Raw genomic sequence first — 20,873 nt, forward strand, 5'->3', positions numbered from 1 at the left:
GTGCATTGGGAAGAAAGCTGTAATAGCAGCAGCAGCAGCAATAACAACAGCAGCAGCGACAGCAGCAGCAGCAAGAGACCTTCGGAAAGCCAGGGTTGCAGTGGTCTGAGATATAAAGATCCTGTTATGTCTCTGTCTCTCCCAACTTCAGAATGGTCGATACAAACCTTACGCCACATGTAGTAAAGGATGCATACGAATACGGAATTTGCTTTGTAATAACTGGATACTGAGGAAATAAAGACGTGCCTCTGGGTTTTTGTTGTTGGGGTTTTTTTTCTGCCTTTCTTTTTAAATCATCGGAAACAGAAGAGATTGATTTACTCAGAGAGAATAAGTTTCGTCTGTCTTCGACGTAATTTAAAACATCTTGGGAGCTGAAGGGTGACTGTTTTATTACCTGTTCCCTTGCACTTGGGGCTGAAAAGTGAGGAGAGATGGACAGTGTCTCAGACGAGACAGGAATGACTGAAGCTTGGTGAAAGCATACCCTGACTGTTGTCTGCTGTCCTCTTCATGCAGTGCTGTGGGTTGGTGCACCGACGGCGAGTACGGGTTTCCTATGTAAGTTTTGATTTGTGTAAGAATGATGCTAACTTCTATGTTCAACTCCTAATATATTAGATGGTATGGTATGGCTGAGGCAGATATTTTAATGTATAGCTGAGTGACTGACCAGAGTGCTAACTACATGTGAAGTAAGTTTTTACAGCCGAAAGACACAAGGATCTTTTTAACAGGTATGAGTCTCTTGTCATCTATTTTCTTCTAACTTGTTCATATTCTCAAGAATATATCTTATTTTAAAATAAACCTGTAGTGTTAAAAGACTGGAAGTCTGACCATTCTGACTTCTTTTTCTAAGCTGTTTATTTATTCTTGCTAGTAGCTCTGTGTAAGTGGAGTCATTAGAAAAGGACATCTATTTATCTGTGTAAGATAAATGAAAATAAATTAAAGTTATAAGCAATTAGGGTCTGGGCACAAAAATTATTTGAAAGACCCTGAGGAACATAAAAATAATCTTATGAGGTGGTTCTTTTGAAAAAGAACAGTAGTACAGTGGCAGAAGTATTGCCTGCTGGTTTGCACAGTGTATTTGCTTTCCAGAACAGAGTACTTCAATACTCTGGTGTGGTATGACTGCTCTGTCTTGCAAAATGGCTGTCTCCAACAAATTCCACAAGGAAGGCCAGCACCAAAGCTCAAGTATTAGTAATGAAAAAGATTGACTATTAGTTGAAATATGTCTGAACTATACTCAGCTGATATGCTAATCTCATGAGTAATTAATTTGTGTTTTAACACTCAGTTTCTATTCTGTTCAGTTGTCAGAGAGACATGATGAGAAGCAGGAGGTTGCAATGATCAGGCTAAGCTGCAAATTGAAATTTCTGAGTATTAGCAACAAGCAGCTTGTAGCTTGTTGCAGAAGGAAAGAGCAAAGGCATCAGGAGAAATAATTCTGTTGTCAGAAATGCTGTGTGTTTCTCTGTGCTGTAGAAAGGTCTTTTAGACAGTGCTTTAAAATCGATCACAGAACAAGCAAGGTCATAAATAGGTGCAATCTAGGTCAAAGTTTGTGTAGGGGATTAAGGAAGAGAATAAAATTATTAAAAAGAAAACACATCTCTTCATAACATATTGCAGAGATGTAACCAATTGTAAATGTGAGTGTGGTCATAGTTGTTTTGTACAGCTAATTTGACTTTTGATGTATTTTGTTCTGACTGGTGCAATACTTGATACTGTTCTGTAAGAAGCAGGCAGAAGTATGGAGCATCAGACAAGATCAAGGTAAGAACTAAAATAGTACAGCATTTTGTATAAACAAGGCAAAAACCAGTGCATAGTTACTTTTAGCCATCAATTCAATATAAAAGCAAAACTCGGACATTGCTTATACCGATACTTATTTGACATATAGCTATTCCCACTATTATGCAGAAGTTGAAATACAAATACATTTTATGTATTTCTTAACTGTTAGCTCCCTCAAGCCAGTGGAGTTTAGGGCATTTGAAAATACTGACCTCTTGAGATGCATCACCTTTCATTTCTCCTTGTTGTTGTAGCACCAGCCATTGTGAATAATATTATCTAGACAGAATAAAATATTTGCCTGTTTCACAACCTGGGAGTGTCAGAACACTCATTTGTGAATGGCCATGACATCTACTCAGCTTTAGTCTCAGATTAAACCCCATGAATGCCATCATTTTTTTGATGTTTATGGGCAATGGAGAGAAAGATGCTTAGTGAATATTTTATAAAGTATTAAGGTTTGTACCTTATTTTGTGATACTTTTTGTGTAAATGGTATTGTGCCATGCTGATGGATCTTGTGGTATTCTGAAGACCCCGCTAAATGTTTATAAAAAAGAAGGTTGCTCCGTCTTAGTTAGGACAAGTGAAATGAAGTTTGCCCTTGATCTTTTTGATCTGGTCCCTCTTACGTGAAAGACGACCGTGTTCTTAAATAACTTAATTACAATAAAAATTCTCACTGTTGTTTGAATCCTTGATTATCCAAACCCACTATTATTAAATTTTTTTGGCGTTCCCCATGGCATTGGGCTAATTGAGGTTGTACTGCGTGATTCTTTTGGGACGAAAGCATTGAAATTAAAGTGAGCCAAGATATGACCCTTTTTATTAACGTCTGAGTCACTGGGGAAAAACATTAGACTTTTATTCTGGGTTATTAGTGTACAGTTCTGAAATTGCTTATGAATTTGTAGTGGTGAATGATCCACCTTAGAACTTTGGGGTGTTTTTTCATTTTGGGGGGAGTTTAAGATTCTGTACTTTATGTAACCAAAAACATATGACCAAATCTAACTGACTGTTGTTTGCTTCCAAAACAGCTCATTCTGGTCCAGGTCCTAAAAATTCTGGTCCAGGTGCAGATCTTTGGCATAATCAATCCCTTTGATGATCTTTTGGGTCAGGAATAGATCATTACCCTTAGTTACACAGGCTCACATTGTTTCTTTGAAGGTGCAGCATTGTTGGTAAAGAAGATGGTTGTATTCATACATTGCTCCTTTCTGTGATCGCTTGCATGTTAGACTGTCATGCACAGAGATTAGTCCTGCATCTGTGTGCAGGGATAAAATTGAAGGCCTGGGTGGGTTGTATCCATCTTTACCTTCTCTCCACGCTTTGCGGCTGTCGAGTGATGTGCAGACCACACAATGGTAACAAAATGAAATTTGGTTCAGGAGTTCTCTCCAGGCTTTTCTCTCATTAACTCTTCCTTCATCATGGCACCATGTAATGCCTGCATTAAGTCCTGACTCTTTCTCGTCCTGTTCTGCAGTTTCTCTGGGTTGGTGGGTAATCAGGGGGATGGGAGGCTGAAGTGTCATTTAATGCAATATGTTTAATATGGTGTGGAATAATCTGCAGCTTCTAATGGTAGGATGTGCCATATGAACATTATGACTGCATACTAATACCCAATTCCAGAAATAATGATTCTTATATTGGACATTTTCATGACAAAGCTGGAGATAAGTCCAAATAACTTCTTCACCTTATTCCACTAGTCATGTGTGTGAGATGGGGTTATGCCATTTTTCAGACAGGATCTATTTGGGGTAGTATTGAGGACCAGCTGTGTGGAGTCTTTCCAGTGAACAATCTCATCTCTTTCTGGAAGTGGAGTTTAAAACTAATTGTATGTTGGCCAGAAATGTTCTCACAACTCTTCCTGTCTGCACGATAACATCTAAAAGCACTGGAACCTGAAGACTGACCAGTTTATTTCACTTTCAAACTTTAGTCCAGTCTATCCATCTGTTGGTCCAACTTTCAAGAGAAGTTGTAGTCTGATGGAGGTCACTCAGAAATCTTACACTGTCTCCAGGTCTCTGCTGTTTTCCCTGGATGTGTCTGGAAATGAAGGCTGTTTGAACACAGAGTCCAAGATAATTCCAGAATCTGCACGTTTCTGAACAGAGCAATTCTGTCAACCTCTTTGCTTGACTGTATGTGCTGCCTTCTCTTACTGCTGTGAGTGATCTCATTTGCAATGATGCAACTTTCCAGCCAAACTGGAAAAATTGTTTTTATGGCAACATAATAGGAGTTGATTCTGAACTTTTTATCCATGGCAAGTGAAATCAAGGAGGAGAGTCCATATTGTTTCTTGAAAGACTCTACAAGTCAGTGAACATGGAAGTAACGAAATACACATCTGGAAGTCATCTACCAGAGCACACAGACAGGTAAATTTAAGCACCTTGAGCATGTTAGTGTACTACAGAGCTTCCTGGCTTCTCTGGGTGCAGGTGTGTTTGCAGAGTACTTGTTTATTGCCATTCTTACAGAAGAGTAGGTATGGATGTAGCCATGGAGGACCAACAAATGCTAATCTGGATAGGCAAGCCATAGGCTGGAATCCATTGTACTTTTAATAACAGCTTAAAATCTTTAGTTGTCTGGATTTCACAACATTGTATATAATAGTGATTTGTTTGAAAAATATTAATTTTTTTGAAAACTCATGTTGTTGACCTTTCAAATTTTTGTGTGCTTTTTTGTTTTGGTTTGGGTTTTTTCTAGAATTATCAAATGACTTTTTTGCTTAGCTGGATGGACTATTCAGAATAAGATTGAACCAATGTTTTAAGTATTTCCCTTAGCTTTAGAACTAATTTGATAAAACCTGGAGATGACGTCTGAAAGGCAAATATTCATTACTCTGGCTCTCATCCTTAACAAAGGACTACTGTAATTTGCCATGAAAAAAGGGGGGTAAAACTCTTTAAAAATGCATTTCAAAACAATATAAACTTTATTTAAATATAAGTAGTGAAATTTATGGTATGGCTTGTACTGTGTAATTTAGTTTAACGTAATTAAGGTCCTTGGTGTCGTTTTTGTTTCAAGATGCTTCTTGTCTAACGGTGGGAACTGTAATTGGAGAGCTTTCTGCCTGCAGCAGTGAGCAGAATCCAGACGGTAGGCTTTTTGTACCTGTGTCTGGAGGATATTTCAGACCTCCTGAGGAAATGTTCTCTTTTTGGTGGTGTTAGATTTGGACTAGGGCTTTTTTTTTCTGTTCCTTTTGAGACTGTAATCTTTTCCATCTATCACTTAATCATGTTCCTCACCAGACCATTCTTTATCATAGCAGATGCTGTCCTTTCCCTTGTTCCTTTTGCTCTCTACCTCCCTTTCTCTTCTTCATTGCTGATTTATAGTTTTGGTTTTTTTCCAGATATAGCTACTTTTTTTACTCTTCTCCACCATGCTTCTCTGGTTTTGACCTGCGGAATTCTTGCTTCACATTTCTAAATTTCTTTTCCTTCTGTTGACATTAGCCTCAGCCTTGTATTTTCCCTTCCTAGGACTGCACCTGAAGGGCTATTTCTATGATCCCTGACACTCCTGTGTTGTTAAACCTAGTCTGGCATCTATCCCTCTTTTTTCCATTGCTGCTGTCATCAGTTTTAGTGGGAGTTTGAGCTGTTCACAAGTAAAAGTTGCAGGCTAAGGCAGCCATGGATGAACTGATGTTATCAGGATTTACCTCTGTGATTCTCTTTGTATATTGTAGGCAGAAAAGCACATGCTGAGAAGGAGGAAAGGAAGTATAGAGAAGTTGTGGTTTACTGATGATGAGATTTAGAGCAGTTCTTTTAGCATAAACCTGTTACAAATATAACTTAAAGGAATTGGCTGGAAAAGGAAAAATAGTCCTTTAACCTTTTTTAGTGACTGGACTGCCCTCAATATTGGGTGCCTTAGTACTGTTATGGAGCAACACATAATCTATGGATTTGGAGCATATTTTCTGTATTTAAAATATTTTTTGGAAGTTCTTTTGCATTTTTTTCTATACCCTAATTTTCTAATATTTCTCTTTGGTAGTGTGGAAAGAAGATAGTAAGTGAATAAAGTGGAATAAACTGATGTGGCAATATTTAAGGGGAAAGTGATCTGAAGCAAGACTCTCTTAGTTGTTGTATACCAGTCAAACTAGGACTGCTAAACTTTGCACTGATGAAATGAAAAGAAATAAATTCCCTTTACCTGCATTTACTCTGCTACAATTGTCTAACAACTTGTTATTCATTATGCTGGGGAGTAGTACTGAAGCTAAACTGTTTAGATTACAACTCCAGTCTTTTCACATGAAAATTCACACATTTGCTCCTATTGTTTTTCCTGTCCCATAATTAAGTAGTCATAATTTCTCTTTTGGACTCTGTGGCTCCATTTAAATGATTGCTTTCCATTTTATAGCACAGAGTTTGGACTACAAAGCCTCTGTTCAAAGAAAATACATTTTCTTGTCTCCCTTCTTTAAATTCTTTCTTCTTGCTGCATTCCCTAGGTACAACCTTTGAATTTAATTAACTAGCAAAAGGGGCTTCTTTTGAAAAAAAAAAAAAAATCTTACATTTAGGAGAATTAAATGGAACATTTATAGCTCATTTTGCATCTTGAAGTAAAAAAATATATATAACAATATGGCTGGTGGGTAAAATATTGCAGGCAATATCTGCAGTAAGGGTCTGCTGGCTTTGCTTTTTTATTCTATACATAATGTAACTGTTTGAGTAATATATTTAAAAAGCTAAAATTTCAAGACAGGAGTAATATCACAATTTTAATTTTATACTGAAGTAAAGAGTTATAGAACCCCATTTTTATTACTTTCCTCTATTCTCATCTGTTAAGGCTGAATTCCTATTTCTTCTGGTAATCCTATCACTATTTCACTAATTGCTTAACTGGGGCATTATTTTGTTATTCCCTTCTAATTTGGGTATATCAAATTGGTGACATTATTTGCATTGTTACTAGCAAGAAAAGCTCAAACTGGTGAAATCAACCTTCTTCACTTGTAAACTCCTCTTCCTCCCCCACCTTGACTTTATTTTATGCATATTATTTTAATATTACAGTTTTCTGAAGCTCTGTTTAAATAAGGTGTTTTTAGAAAGGCTTTGTGTTTTCTGAAACCTGTGGTATATTACTGAAGATAAGTTGCAAATTTGCAACAAGTTATACATTTAGACCACTGTACGCTCTATGATTAGGGTACTGGAGTTAAGAAGTGGGAATCAGGACTTATAACCTTTGTCTCCAGACCCACCAGTGATTCATCCTGTGGCTGTGAACAAATCATATGGAAAGAGGCCTGGGGCACTTCCTTTCCACAAAACTGACTCTTTGATGGAAGGAGAATCCTGCTGCACAAGTATGTGTGCAGAAATATAATATTTTGTATGAAACCTGAAAAGAAGAGTATTTGTTGAAACTAAACACTTAAAACTAGTTTGAGATTGCTACAAGTAAAATGTAACCCATTTTCATATTTCATGTCTTTTCAGCTCACAGTCTTTTTATCCTCTACCTTTTCTCCCACTTCATACACTTTGTCATGAACTTTGTCATTCTTAGTTCGTAAAAATGTTTTTCTCCTTTGTTCTTAGGCTTTTATTGGTTTGGTTGTTTTGTTCTTTCGTGACTGTATGTTTTCCTTTTCAGCACTTACTTTTTCCTTCTACTCTTCTTGGATATAATGTCGTTGAGTACAGTACTTACTGACTTCAGTGGTAGAGGAAAAATTTAAGTACTCCTGGCAATTTTAATACATTTTCTGATGAATTGGCATTCCATAACAATTTTATGAGACTGTGAAGTCATGATAAATTAACTGGCTGTCTTACAATACTAATTGAGTCTCCTGAATTCTCTAAGGAAGATTGCAATGTTTAATGTCTTTCCTACTATCTTTATACTAAAGTGGCAAAATTAGTAACTTACTGACAGGGAAATGATAGAAAATAAAAGAATACTTTTATATTTGAGTGGAAAAGATAGATTTGGTGAAGTGCTGAACATAGCAAAAGTCCTTCACTGAGCAGAATCTCTTCTGGTAAAAGTCTTGCAATGGTCTGGTGTGATTAAACACCCCCTTCCAGCAGGAACATTGAAAGAATACTGAAAAATTTTCCGAGCAAAGCCCTGACAGAATTAAATCTATCCAGAGATGTCAAGGGCATCAACAAAAGCTTCTATAGGTATATTGGTGATAAAAGGAAAACAAAGAAAAATGTAGTACCTCTGAAGACAGAAACAAGATACCTGGGTACTTGGGACATGGAGAAGACTGAGGTACTCAAAAACTTTTTTGCTTCAGTCTTCACTGACAAATGCTTCAGCCACACCACTCAAGTCACAGAAGGCAAAGGCAGAGACTGAGAATGTAGAACTACCTGCTGTAGGAGATCGTGTTTGAGACCATCTAAGGAACCTGAAGGTGCACAAGTCCATGGGACCTGATGAAATGCATCTGCGGGTCCCGAGGCAACTGGCAGATGAAGTGGCTAAGCCACTATCCATCATACGTGAGAAGTCATGGCAGTCAAGTGAAGTTCTCATTGACTTGAAAAGGGGAAACATAATCCCATATGCTATGGAATATGGAGAATAAGGAGGTGATTGGTAACAGTCAACATGGCTTTACTAAGGGAAAATCATGCCTGACAGATTTGGTGGCCTTCTACATCTGGGCTACAGCATTGGTGGATGAGGGAAGAGAAACTGACATCATTTCACTGGGCTTGTGCAAAGCATTTGACACTGCCCTGCACAGCATCCTGGTCTCTAAACTGAGGGGACATGGATCTGACAGATGGACCACTCGGTGAATAAGGAATTGGCTGGATGGTCGCACTCAAAGGGTTGTGGCCAATGGCTCAATGTCGTTGTTGGGACAGTTTAACATCTTTGTCAGCAAAAAGGACAGTGGGATAAAGTGCACTGTCAGCAAGTTGGCTGACGTTAACAAGTTGTGTGGTGCAGTTGACATACTGGAGGGCAGAGATACCATGCACAAGGACTTTGTCCTACTTGAGAGGTGCGCTTTTGCCAACCTCAAGAATTTCAATAAGGCCAAGTACAAGGTCTTGCATCTGGGTCAGGGCAATCCCAAGCACAGGTACAGACTGGGCAGAGAGTATTCTGAGTGGACTAAGAACCATAGCCCTGAGGAGAAAGACTTAGGGGTGTTGGTGGATGAGAAGCTCAACATGATTAGGCAATGTGTGTTTGCAGTCCAGAAATTCAGCTGTATCCTGAGCTGCATCAAAAGAAGTGTGGCCAGCAGGTTGGCGGAAGTGATTCTCCCCTTCTACTCTGCTCTCCTGAGACCCTGCCTGGAGCACTGCATTCAGCTCTGGGGCTCCCAACATAAGAAGGACATGAACTTGCTGGAGTGAGTCCAAAGGAGGGCCATGAACATGATCAGAGGCATAGAACACCTCTCCTGTGAAGACAGGCTGGCAGAGTTGTGATTGTTCAGTCTGGAAAAGGGTAGGCTCTGGGCAAACCTTACAGCACCTTCCAGTCCCTGAAGGGGACCTGCAAGAAAGCCGGACAGGGACTTTTTCCACTGACCTGTGGTGATAGGATGAGGAAGAATGATTTTAAACTCAAAGAGGGCAGATGTTACAAAGAAATTCTTCGCTATATGAATGGTGAGACACCAGAGCAGGTTGCTTAGAGAAGTTTGGGCTGCCCCATCCCTGGAAGTGTTCAACACAAGGTTGGATGGGGATTTGAGCATCTTGTTCCAGTGAAGGGTGTTCCTGCTTATGACAGGGGCTTTGGAACTGAATGATCTTTAAGGTCCCTTCCAACCCAGACCATTCTATGGTTCTGTAAAAAGTAATCTGTTGGTTAGTGAGTGAACGAAGCATCGGTTTGATTTATACCTCAGAGAGCACTTGTAGAGCTCTTTTATATGTCATTTCCAGTCACATCAACTTTAACATTATTCATGGCTGCAGATATGCCCTGAACCATCTAGATTGTAAATGTTAATAGTTTTGATGCTTATAACATTGTAATTTCTGTTCGGTTCAACCAAGCATGCACTACTGTAAGAAACAGATTATTTGTAGGGCTGTGGTACCAGGTGGCAGGGCCTTTATACTGAGTGTGCTGTGTTAATGGTTTATGTCTATTCTTTACTTAAAAACAGCCAGTCATCAGGAATGAGTAGTGTTTACACACTCCTCCTCTAGATGGAACCACTCTGCTACTTCACTTGGATGAAATACTATTAGTTTAACAGCTGAAGAAACTGTTGCAGTATGTATTTGCAGTCATGATCTATGTTAACGTGCACAAGTGTAACTAGGAGCATACTGTGTGGCATTAGAGCATAATGCAAAACAAGGAATGTTCTTTAGGTTTGTGTTCCTTCTGGAAACAATTTGAAGGTAGCATTTGCAAGCTGTGATCTGTTATAAAGCAATGAAAATTATTATCTTTATGGGAATAGTGACCTATTTATTCTACATCTGGCAAAATGCTTCATCTTATCCCTCATCTCTGTAAAGTCTTTTTCAGAGCTTATAACCAGACTGCTAGCAATAACACTCACCATCTTCACATTTTATAGTCTTTTCTGTTTATGAGTTTGCACACAGAACTCGCTCAACTATACCAGGCATTGATGCATCTATTTTCAGCAGAAACATCTTGCTTCATTTGTTGCTCTTCTATTTCCATTTGTTACTTCTAGAAACTATCCCAGGTAAAATAAGTTTCTTTTTCTTTGCTAACATTTTTTCCATATTTTCTGATCACTTGGATTATTTCAGTAAGTTGTGAATACAACTTTTCTAAGGTTTTTCTGTTTTTATCTGACTTAAAAATACTCTGGTTTACTCCTTTTTCCAGTTGTGAATGTGAGCTACATGTATTAGAAAATGTACTCTTTGCTGGTTTTATTGAATTAATTTGTGAGCCACAGATATTAATTAAACTGGATTTTTTGCTATTTCTATGTGCAAGACTTGTCTCACTGCAGGCCATGCAAAAGATTCAGAAGATAGACTAGTTTGTTTAACTATGTGCCTACTCAGAATCAAACAGAGCAAAAAGTTGTCCAAAAGAGAAGAAAGAAAAACATTGTAATACAGTTAATCTAATGGGGTTTAGTCTTCATTTTCTCCCAGAATATTGAAAGTGTGCTGAAATAGCATGGTTCTACACAAAACAAGCATTGGTAAATAAATATAAGATACTGGTTCTTGGCCCTCAGCAGCTAAGGAAAGACAGGCTTAGTCAGGCAATTATTTTAAGACTGTGTCCATTGTTTGATGCTATCCTATCTGCCTTGTGAGCAGAAGGAGATATGGCGATGGATTTTTACTCATTTTGTAGAATCTTTGTTACCACATAATAATACTGAAATACCGAGTGATCAATCATTGTTACTAGGCTATAGATATTAAAAAACAAAAATACTGTTCAGCAGTTATGTTGTATGCAACAGTCCAATAAAGCTATCACTATCCCAGATATAGAGGCAAAAACTGGACTGATTTATTGAACACGCAAGTGCTATTTAAGGGTCTCAGGGGCTTACATGCTAATGAGGAGGTAGGGTTATTCCAAACAGAGGTTTCCACAATCTATTAGTATTTCCAGTAACAGGGGTGACACAAGGAGAAAAATAATTTTACCTTTCTTGGACACAGTATTTACATTTTGGGGAAAAAGGTTTGATATTTCCAGTAAGCAGAGTTACATTCGGGAAGGGTTATCAGCTTTACCCAAAAGAAGGATTTACACAGGGAGGGAGAAAACAATGGGATATCTGATAGCATCATGCAAAGTCTCTCCACATCCTGCTGGGGGAGATCAGGACAATGGATCTTGTCTGGTCTTTTAAATGGTGTTTTTTTCCCCAGCCTCTGGGGCCCAAGGCTTCCTGTTTAATCCTAGCAGTTCTTTTTCTGCTGGTATTCGAATTTTGGACTGCAACAGTTGTAAGTGTAATTCCCACACCTTGAATTTTCCAGCTTTTGGTAAAACATACTTTAGATATGCCAAGGCTCATTTTTGTGAAGGTTGCCTATAGATTACAATACATACCTTAGGAGAAGACAACAGTTGCAACAAGTCACCAAAGGGCAGCAGAATGAAAGAAATGTTGTCCTGACTGAAGCAAAGAAGGGTTCATTAAACCAGGAAAGCGCATGAAATGATACCTTGTCTAAGAAGGAAATATTTACGTCTCCAAGGAAACAAAACAGGATTTATTTTTTGAGGAAAAATGACCACAGAGTTTTGTAAATCAGGAAGAAATAAATTAAGTCTCAGTGTCAAACATTGAGGGGGGATTCAATGAGGGTTGCAGCCTGAGGGTTAAGAGATGCAGAAAGATGGAAAATGCAATAGAAACAGATTGTGCAAAGGAAGAGATTCAGCTTCTTTACTTTTGTCTTAATAAAAAAATTTAACTGTTGACTGCTTTGGAAGTTGAAAGAAAATCTCTTTTTTTTTTTTAAATTTTAAACTGGCTTCTGTCAAAGGTTGGAAAGCTACTGGGTAATAACATGCCTCATCCAAGCCTATTGGAAGTCAAACTTCCCAACATATTCAATTCATATTTTAAGAAATATTCTGTTTGTCCAATGCATCTGCCAGGGTGGCCAAAGGTAATAAGGTTTGCCTTACAAAAGGGTGTCCCAGGATTGCATAAGTCTGTGTGTCCTAGTCACCAGAGGGAATCAAGACAGCAATTTTTCAACTGGTCTCCAGTGAGGTTGCCAAAAAATGTTTTAAAACTGTTTCCCTTTTTATGATCTATGGTGTTACACCTTCACATCCATATGCAGTAGGATTTCTTAAAAATTAAAATATTAAAACCCAAAGAAATAAACAAAACCCCACCAAAATCAAGAAAGCTTCTTAGGAGAGCTGGAAGATTGCACAGCAAATCTCTCCTGGTCTGAATGTGGTGACCTGGGTCAGCCTTGCCATTGCTGAGCTCCTGCCCCAGCTGCAGACACAGGACTTCCTGTGTAGGACCCTTCCTCCAGGTGTGCATTCGAAAATGGGGTGTTTGGGCCAAATATTCTCCTTTTATTTTATACTTATATTTGAAATTGCTTTGGATTCAAAGAGATAAGACATCGTGTCATCATGTTTTTTGCTAATAATGCTGCTTACAGTTAAGGAGTTGACCCCCGTCATAGTTACATTTCTAAGCTGGATAAAGTGGTCCTTGTAACTTTTGAAGAAAAATGCCAAAGTACAGTAGACTGAAATAAACCTTGGGCATCAATTGAAATAAATTTTTCTTGAAAGAAATAAATAAAAAGGAGACAGAACAGAGAAGATAAAAACTGTTTCCAGAAATAGTGATATTTACCTGTGGTACAAGCTGCAATCACAGAGGTGATCTCTGCAGTCACTCATGTCTGGATTCAAAGGAAATCTCTCTGCCTTCTTGTGCAAAGCTTGCTCACAGTACCAGTTGCTATTGTAAGACTGTGTTGCAGGAATGCTGAACAAAAAGGATTTCTGTACCCCTTGAGAAATGGCATGATTACAGGCAGAAAAAAATTCTTTGTTTTCTTAGATACTGTAAAAATACAGAAGGAATAGTGTAGCTGGTTTGCATTAGGAAGTCATATATGTTCTAGACAAAAATACATTTATTCAGATAACATGGATGGTAGACGAGACAGAAAAGCCAGTTTATGACTACTGCAGTAAAAAAAAAGAGTTGTTCAAGAAGAGTTCAACCAGCTGGAAATCAAAATTTTGTAAAACTGCCAAAGTCAGTGAGACCCAAAGCAATTTTCTGATTCAATGACGGTCACATGTTCATGTGCCTGTGTGTTTTCTTTAATTTCTGTACTTTCATGCTGTTAAATTTAAAGCATGCTAAAAAAGGACAAATTAGACAAATAAAACTTGCAGTTATGGTAATTTCTTTGGAGCTTGTATTCTTTTTTTGTGTATGTGACAAGTTTCTGGGATGCTCTTCAAATACAGAGGTGTGTGAATCACAAATTGAAAGTAACTTCTCTGTCACTTTGTCATAAAAAATGTGGATTTCTGACCTAAGAGGTGGAAAAGTAAATTATTTTTTTTTTAAAGAAATTATTACTGTCTGGTTCCTTGATTCAATTTAGCAAATTACATTTACAGGTCTAAATATACAATTTTATTTTGCTTAGAGAAATTGGAAGTGTTCAAGGCCAGGTTGGATGAGGCCCTGAGCAACCTAATCTAGTGAATGGCATCCCTGCCCACGGCAGGGGGCTTGGAACTGGAGGATTTTTTAGTTCCCTTACAACTCCAACCATTCTATGATTCTCTTAATATAAGTGACTAAATTACTGAGATAAATACAGAACTCTTACCATGATTTCTCAGTTTGAGCTTCAGAGATTCCTCAGTGTACTTCCCATACTGAGTAGGTACAATGTGATATCTCTATTGCAACACTACAGACCAGTTTGTCCAAGCTGCAGGGCTGACCAGCAACAGTGAATGTTACGACCCAGGAAAAATTTGTTATAAGAAATTCCTTCTTTCAGGACTTGCATTTCCCAGTAAGAACTGGGATGAGAAAATAAGATGTGTCACTCACAACTCAGAAAGGTTTTGCCCAAGTCAAGCAAATGAGATAAATTTAAGGCCTCTTTGGCGGACTTGCAATGGTATCTTGCTGAAACTAGATGCAAACTCCAGGAAACTGGAAAAGGTATGGCCAGGACCGTTCTCAGCCATCAAGACTGCTTGTCCTGGTTCGGTTTCAACTTGTTGAGGCAGGGTGTCAGCGCCAGCCCAGCACCAAGAGGGATACATGAGCTGCTGCTGCACAAGGTAAACCTGCCTCCAAACACTCTAAAGTCTTGGAGATCAGTGGGAATATCTGACTTCACACATTTTGTGTAAGTAAACTTTGCCAATGGTTGCAGCTTGCTGTGAAGGAGGACAGAGCAGGGATCTCAGGAGAGGCCATTGCCACTGCAGCCACTGCAGCCACTGCCTGCCTCCTGCCTGCCTCCTGCCTGCCTCCTGCCTGCAGAGCACCACAACCTGGCAGCACCAGGGTGGGAAATGGCTGTCCCTGTGCAGGAGGAGGAGGAGGAGGAGTCAGAGCCGGAGCAATGCTGGCTCTTCATCAGCTTAAGTTGAAGGTATATTGCAACCCCAGTGTTACATGTTGTGAATCATGTTGAGATAAAGATATTTGTGTTAGGTTATGGGCTTTATGAGAATCTCTTTCTCTCTTATTTTTAATTTGCATGAGCCCTTCTAGGTTTGCAGACTGGTCTGTCCCACTGACTGTTCTCTTAGCTCAGGAGACCACTCTCTGGCACTACTGATAGCACACTCCTGTTAACAGGCAGCATAAATTGCTGCACATCATTCTGTCACATGCTGGTCACTTTTATCCAGCAGTGCCCAAGATGTGCTCCTGAGCTTGTTCTGTGCTGGAACATTTAATTTGGTACATGAAAGATGATGTAATTCATGGCCTTTTTCCAGTACAATACTCTTGATTATATTGGATCGTGTTGGGCAACCTAAGAGGATAATCTGTGTATATAATACATAAATATTACCTGGACAAGCTGAACTTTATTTAATTACCTTTTCTTTGTCCCCTGTTCTGCCTCTTCACCCCAGTCTTGTTGACTAACTACAAAGGTACTATAAACCAGAGCCAAGTGTTTTCCCTTGATCTGTCCTGGACTGGCTGCTCACACCACTCTTGCTGTCTTCCCTGCACGTAGATGCTGTAACACGAGAAGCAGAGATACAGGTCCATCATATCACTTTGTGTATAGCAAATATAAATAGACATGAGAAAGGCGAGAGAAAAAAGACTGTATAAGCCAGTATCTTTCTTGATACACGGTCTTCAAGATGGCAAATATTGTAATCTTTTAATAGCATGTTTCAGAGCATTTTTGTTTAGAAAGCCGTTCTTTGCAGTATGCTGCTTGTCCCTGAGGAATGATGTGACACGGTAGAACAGATTCTGCTTTGTACTTGCTTTTCATTGATGATTTCATTGATTAAAATACAACATTGTGAGAGTTTAAAATGAAACTGTCTCTCTGAAACGCTTGCACAGTTCTAGTAATAATTTTGAATATCACTGCTCTAAACTTCATTGCTCATTTTTAGCAATTTTGGCTTGAAACGCTCGATGTTTTCTAATAACAACATCTAATAAGCTCTGTTTTTTCATAGTCTAGGGTGTTTGGCTTTTCAGACTGTGAAATTTTTCAATCAATGCAAGAGATGGCCACAGGAAAATAGTGTCATCTGATGGTGTATTTAATTAGTGTTAGAAGTAAAAAAAAAGTTAAAATAAATTTTTGTTTCTCTCTTATACTCTTCATGGCTTTGCTTGTGTGTATACGTTTCAGTGGTTTTGTTATATAAAATATTGCAAATGGGTCAGATCCTTTTTTTTTTTTTTGTATCTGTGTGTGTATTATGAAGGAACTGTTGGAATAGTCATAAGACAAAGAACAGAAAAATAAAAAAGAAAATATTCAAGTCATGTCAATAACTCATAGTAAAGGATATTACTCAAAATTTCAAATAAAGAAATGCATTAAAAAGAATTTATTTAATGTAAATGTATTTGGATGAGAGATGCACACAAATGGGTTGGGGTAGTAGATTTCATAGTGTACTCACTGTACTTTTGATTTTCTTATATAAGAATAATAGAAACTTTTTCAGGTGTAGAAACAATTACTAGATTTTGAAAAAGACACCAGAATTCTTATTACTCCCCAAGGCTCGAGGAATTTTGTTTCATGGAAACATTCTTGGAATTAATATATTACTTCAGGAACTGATACCTTTCTTAACATGTAGTATATCTTTCACAGAAAGATTTGATTTGGCTTGCTGTTGATTATTGATTGATGCTTTTGATTATTTTTACTGTGTGATTTCGAATGCAATTTAATACTCACCAAGTATTAAACCTCAGTTCTTTAAGTATTTTTAGTAATTCCATTATTCTTTATATGCAATGAACTGAAATACCACTGAAATATTACATTTACATACTCTTTAAGCTTTCCTTTGCCATGAGCATATCATTAATTTTCTACTTATAAATATCTAATGTGAACTTTTCAGTTACCTCTAAAGCATCATGCAAAACCTTGTAAAAATCATATATTTTTTGTTTCACATTTTTTTTGGTGAACCACTTTTTTTTTACACTTTTCTACATTATTATGAAACATTTCTATTTTTTCTTTGTACTGCTGAATAGGACAGATATAGAAAGAAGTTTTTGTCCTACCAGCTTTAGAAACTAGCTACAGGAAACAGATACTGCATGCTGTTAGTAGCCATAGAATTTCTTCCTGTTCTGAGAAACATAATCCCTGAGTCAGCTGCAGTATCTCAGATAACACACTTTGAAAATATGAATGATGATTATAACCTATGACAAATACTGAAGAATTATTTTTAAATCAAACTTCAAGTTATCTGAATTTTGATTGGCTTCAGACCTTTGCAGTTAGGGGTATTCTGGCTCCTTGTAAATCCATCCCATTTTCTTCCCTGCCTGCTGGGCTGTACCAGTGTGGCAGCAGCTTCTTGCCTTGCTACCTGACTCCTTCATTCATCCCATACACATTGACTCCGAAATTGTGCAACTTGGAGGTTTTCTACAACCACGGCCTGTATTCCAGAAGTTTTTTTAGAATGAGATTGGAGGAAATGAGATGATCCTTTCAGAAACATTAGTTACAAGTATGATTTGGAGTAAGCTGTGGGGATCTGTCTAGAGCAAGGAGTCAGTTTGCTGCTGTTCTTTGTTTGGCGGGCCAAGCTGGGTGGTGACAGCACTGGTGGCTGGGACTGATGGGAGGGACAGTGAGGCTGGGAGTCAGAGGAGTTGGAGGGGAGGCCGGCAACTGGGCTGTGCAGTCGCAAGTCATTTGGTGGCAGGGAGGAGATGACCACCAAAACTCAGAGCTGGCAGGGACAGCAGGAGGAGGGCACTCTGTCTAAGCAGCAATATCTTTCCACTATCAGTAAGCAGAAGACCATTTATCTGATCCTTTTTGAGGGTCTGACCATTATTCTGCATAAAGAACAGCAAATACAGTTTGGCAGACCATGTCATGGATTCCTGTGTTATGTATACAAAGACTTTTCTTTAATGATCTTCATTAAGCAGTGCAGTCCTATAATATTCATCTAATTGCTTCACAAACTTTAATGAGCAAATTTACTGCATTTCTTTGCAAGGTTACATTCTTATTCTGTTTTATATTGAGAAAGCAGACACATTAATTCAAGTGTCTGGTAATTCTGGGGAGCCAAAATGAAATGTCTTGGGTAACATACATCTGTTTCAGTCACAGCTCTGAACTGAGGACAGTTGCAGGAAGTACTGTGAAGATTGTTACAATCAGAACCAATGCACACATTCATATATTTTTTTTTCCGGTGGTGATGGTGCTGGAACTTTTATTAAAACCTATTAAAACAGCAAAACCTCTGAAGAAAGTATTGAGATTAGGAATTCAGTTATTTGAAAGCTGAAACACCCTAGAATTTTGTGTATATGCTGCAATGTGCGATTTAAAGACCAAGTACCACATTCTTTTCTTCCTAAGACCATAGCTATATTCATTACAGGATGACTGATACTCAGAAACAAAAAAACCCAACAGTTATCTTGATGTGAGACATCACTTTGCTGCTGAAGGTGGAGCTCACTAAGTCAATGTAGGGCAGGAAGAGAGAGGATAGTTTTATGAATAGAATGGAAATGGATTTGGTACTTGTTGGGCTTTTGGTGAGGCTGAACATTTTGGTTAAATTGAGATTTGGCTAGTAGTCTAAGTATCTTGTGTACCAACATTTGGGAATACCCAGCTTAAAACAGCTCTATTATCTCAAAATTGAAGTGCTGAAGATTTGTTTGCAGAACTGCTGAGTATGCAAAACAGCAGAAGTCCACAAATGTGCTCTAGATACAGAAAACATTACAGAATGTAAATTCTTGAAAGGATCAGACCAGAATCCTCTCAGACTCATTAACTAATGGATTCATCTGGATTTTATATTCCAGCTATCAAATGAGAATAACAGTAGCATCTCCCCTCACAAACATCTTCTGAAAACATGTTCATTACAGACAGAAAAACTATTGGATATTGCAGTGATTATACAAGAAATGCATCATGAGAAAGGAGAGGATGCATGATGAACACATGCAGAATATATTTGTCTTTTTATGTTTATTGTTCAGCATTGTTCCTCTTATGAGGACCATCTGTTTTCTACAGTGAGATTTGTGTCCTCTGGAATTAAAGATTACACCATAGGTCCTACATATAACAGCTAATTTATAGACTTTCTAGTCTTGTTAGCATCTAAATTTTTAACCGTTATTGTCTTTTATTTCATGATAGTTTTGCAGTAAGAATTGTTTAATGTATGCCGTTGGCACTAATTTAATTTAAATCCAGTATTACAAAATCCTTCTGTGTGAGGGAATAAATTTAGTTCATTTTATTCAAGTACATGCCTGGCAAGCCATTAGCAGCTGCTACTCTAAAATTCTGTGAACTGAGTTAATATTAAGAAGGAGAAAGCTCAGATGCCAGCTGTTTTCCAGCTGGTACTTAGGGACCAAGTTCATGTTTATTATCACAATATATAGGGACAGATCTGATGCAGTCTGTTCTACACCAGTGACAGTACTGTAGGATACCTTTGTGTTAGGTACTAATGTAACAGACTTTATACTTATATTCTTTAACTTTCAGAATGGAATAAAGTAATTAATTTCTCCGTGAAATATTTTCTTTAATATGTCTAGACATGGTATATTTGAAACAGAACTGTTTCTAATAAATGCCTAACAACTCATTGAGAATCTTTCTTGTACTTGTGTTTCGCTGCATAAAGTTGCTACATTGCTGGATGTCTATCCAGTCATATACCTTTGTATTCCTCCTTACCATCTGCTAGAATTGGAACCTCAGTGCATTTACTGGAGGCAATTATTCATTGTTTTATTTGAGCCCTAATCATTTGAAGATACAGATAGTTCTTTAGCTCTATGAGACTAAGTGGACTCATGAAGAAAAGAGGTATCTAGTTGAAAACTGTGTGCATATAAACCTTCATTCTAGTATATGCAAAACAAAGTGTACCAGACTTCTTCTATTACCTTCAACGTGGATCTGAAGAAGACTGTAATTATTTTGAAATCAGATACTTATTTCCACTGGAAAATACGCACACTTTATGTCTATCCTGGTCAGGATAAGCAGTTTCTAGAGTTTTGGTTTTTTTTAACAAAGTAAAACATTTATGTTGCCACCTGGGAAAAGACCTTAATATTATTCTAATACCCACCAAAAAATTATGGACCATCCACAAATTGAATTTGTGGAATCCTGAACCCATTGCATTTATGCAAATACATTAAATAATCAGTGTAAAGTGACAGATGATGCTTGAAACATAATCTAGATCTGTATCATCAGCAGATAATAATATTAAGTTATTATTTAGGAAGTCCTAGAAAAATGGGGTGTTGTAATGCAAGCTGCATCTGTGTGTCATCTGAATTTAATTTTGTACATATTTTAAATTGTTTTATATCATCTTGCCCTCTTGTTCTCTTCCACCATCTCCTTCTGTATTTTATTTTATTTTTTTATTTTTTTGTTTTCTTCTTTTCAAGATAAAATATCACCATTTCAGGATAGCACTGTAGTTTTATGATATCTCCTACCTTCTTACCTGCTGACTTGTATTTATATTTAAATAAACTAACATATGTATATTTGAATATGGTTCAAGCAGGTCACTTCCTTATACATTTAATTATATGCTTTGGAAAAAGAACTTTTGAATTAGATTCTGTTTGTGAGTTGTGTAGATACCAGCAGTAGGATTTCCAGATGTTATCCCAGGAAAGGGCGATCCTTCTCACAAGTTCGGTGCTCAGACGCTGAGCAGGTACACTTGTACTGGATCCATACCTGAGCAGTAGCAACCAGATACACAGAGCACTTTAGGTACAT

The 20,873-nt window shown here is 37.7% G+C and overlaps 1 protein-coding gene across 1 annotated transcript in view; it reads left to right on the forward strand.

Annotated features, from left to right (window-relative positions):
* Window positions 1–428: 428 nt before the first annotated feature.
* CACNB2 (calcium voltage-gated channel auxiliary subunit beta 2) overlaps window positions 429–20,873 on the forward strand; it is a 175,660-nt gene continuing 155,215 nt past the window's right edge. The window contains exon 1 of the mRNA XM_018075428.1: window positions 429–564. Within this exon, the coding sequence (XP_017930917.1) occupies window positions 517–564 (48 nt within the window). The 5' untranslated portion in view covers window positions 429–516. The remainder of the gene's footprint in view (window positions 565–20,873) is intronic.

The sequence above is a fragment of the Manacus vitellinus genome, unplaced genomic scaffold (assembly GCF_001715985.3).
Source record: "Manacus vitellinus isolate BGI_N305 unplaced genomic scaffold, ASM171598v3 scaffold_3_pilon, whole genome shotgun sequence".
In the NCBI taxonomy this organism is placed as follows: Eukaryota; Metazoa; Chordata; class Aves; order Passeriformes; family Pipridae; genus Manacus; species Manacus vitellinus.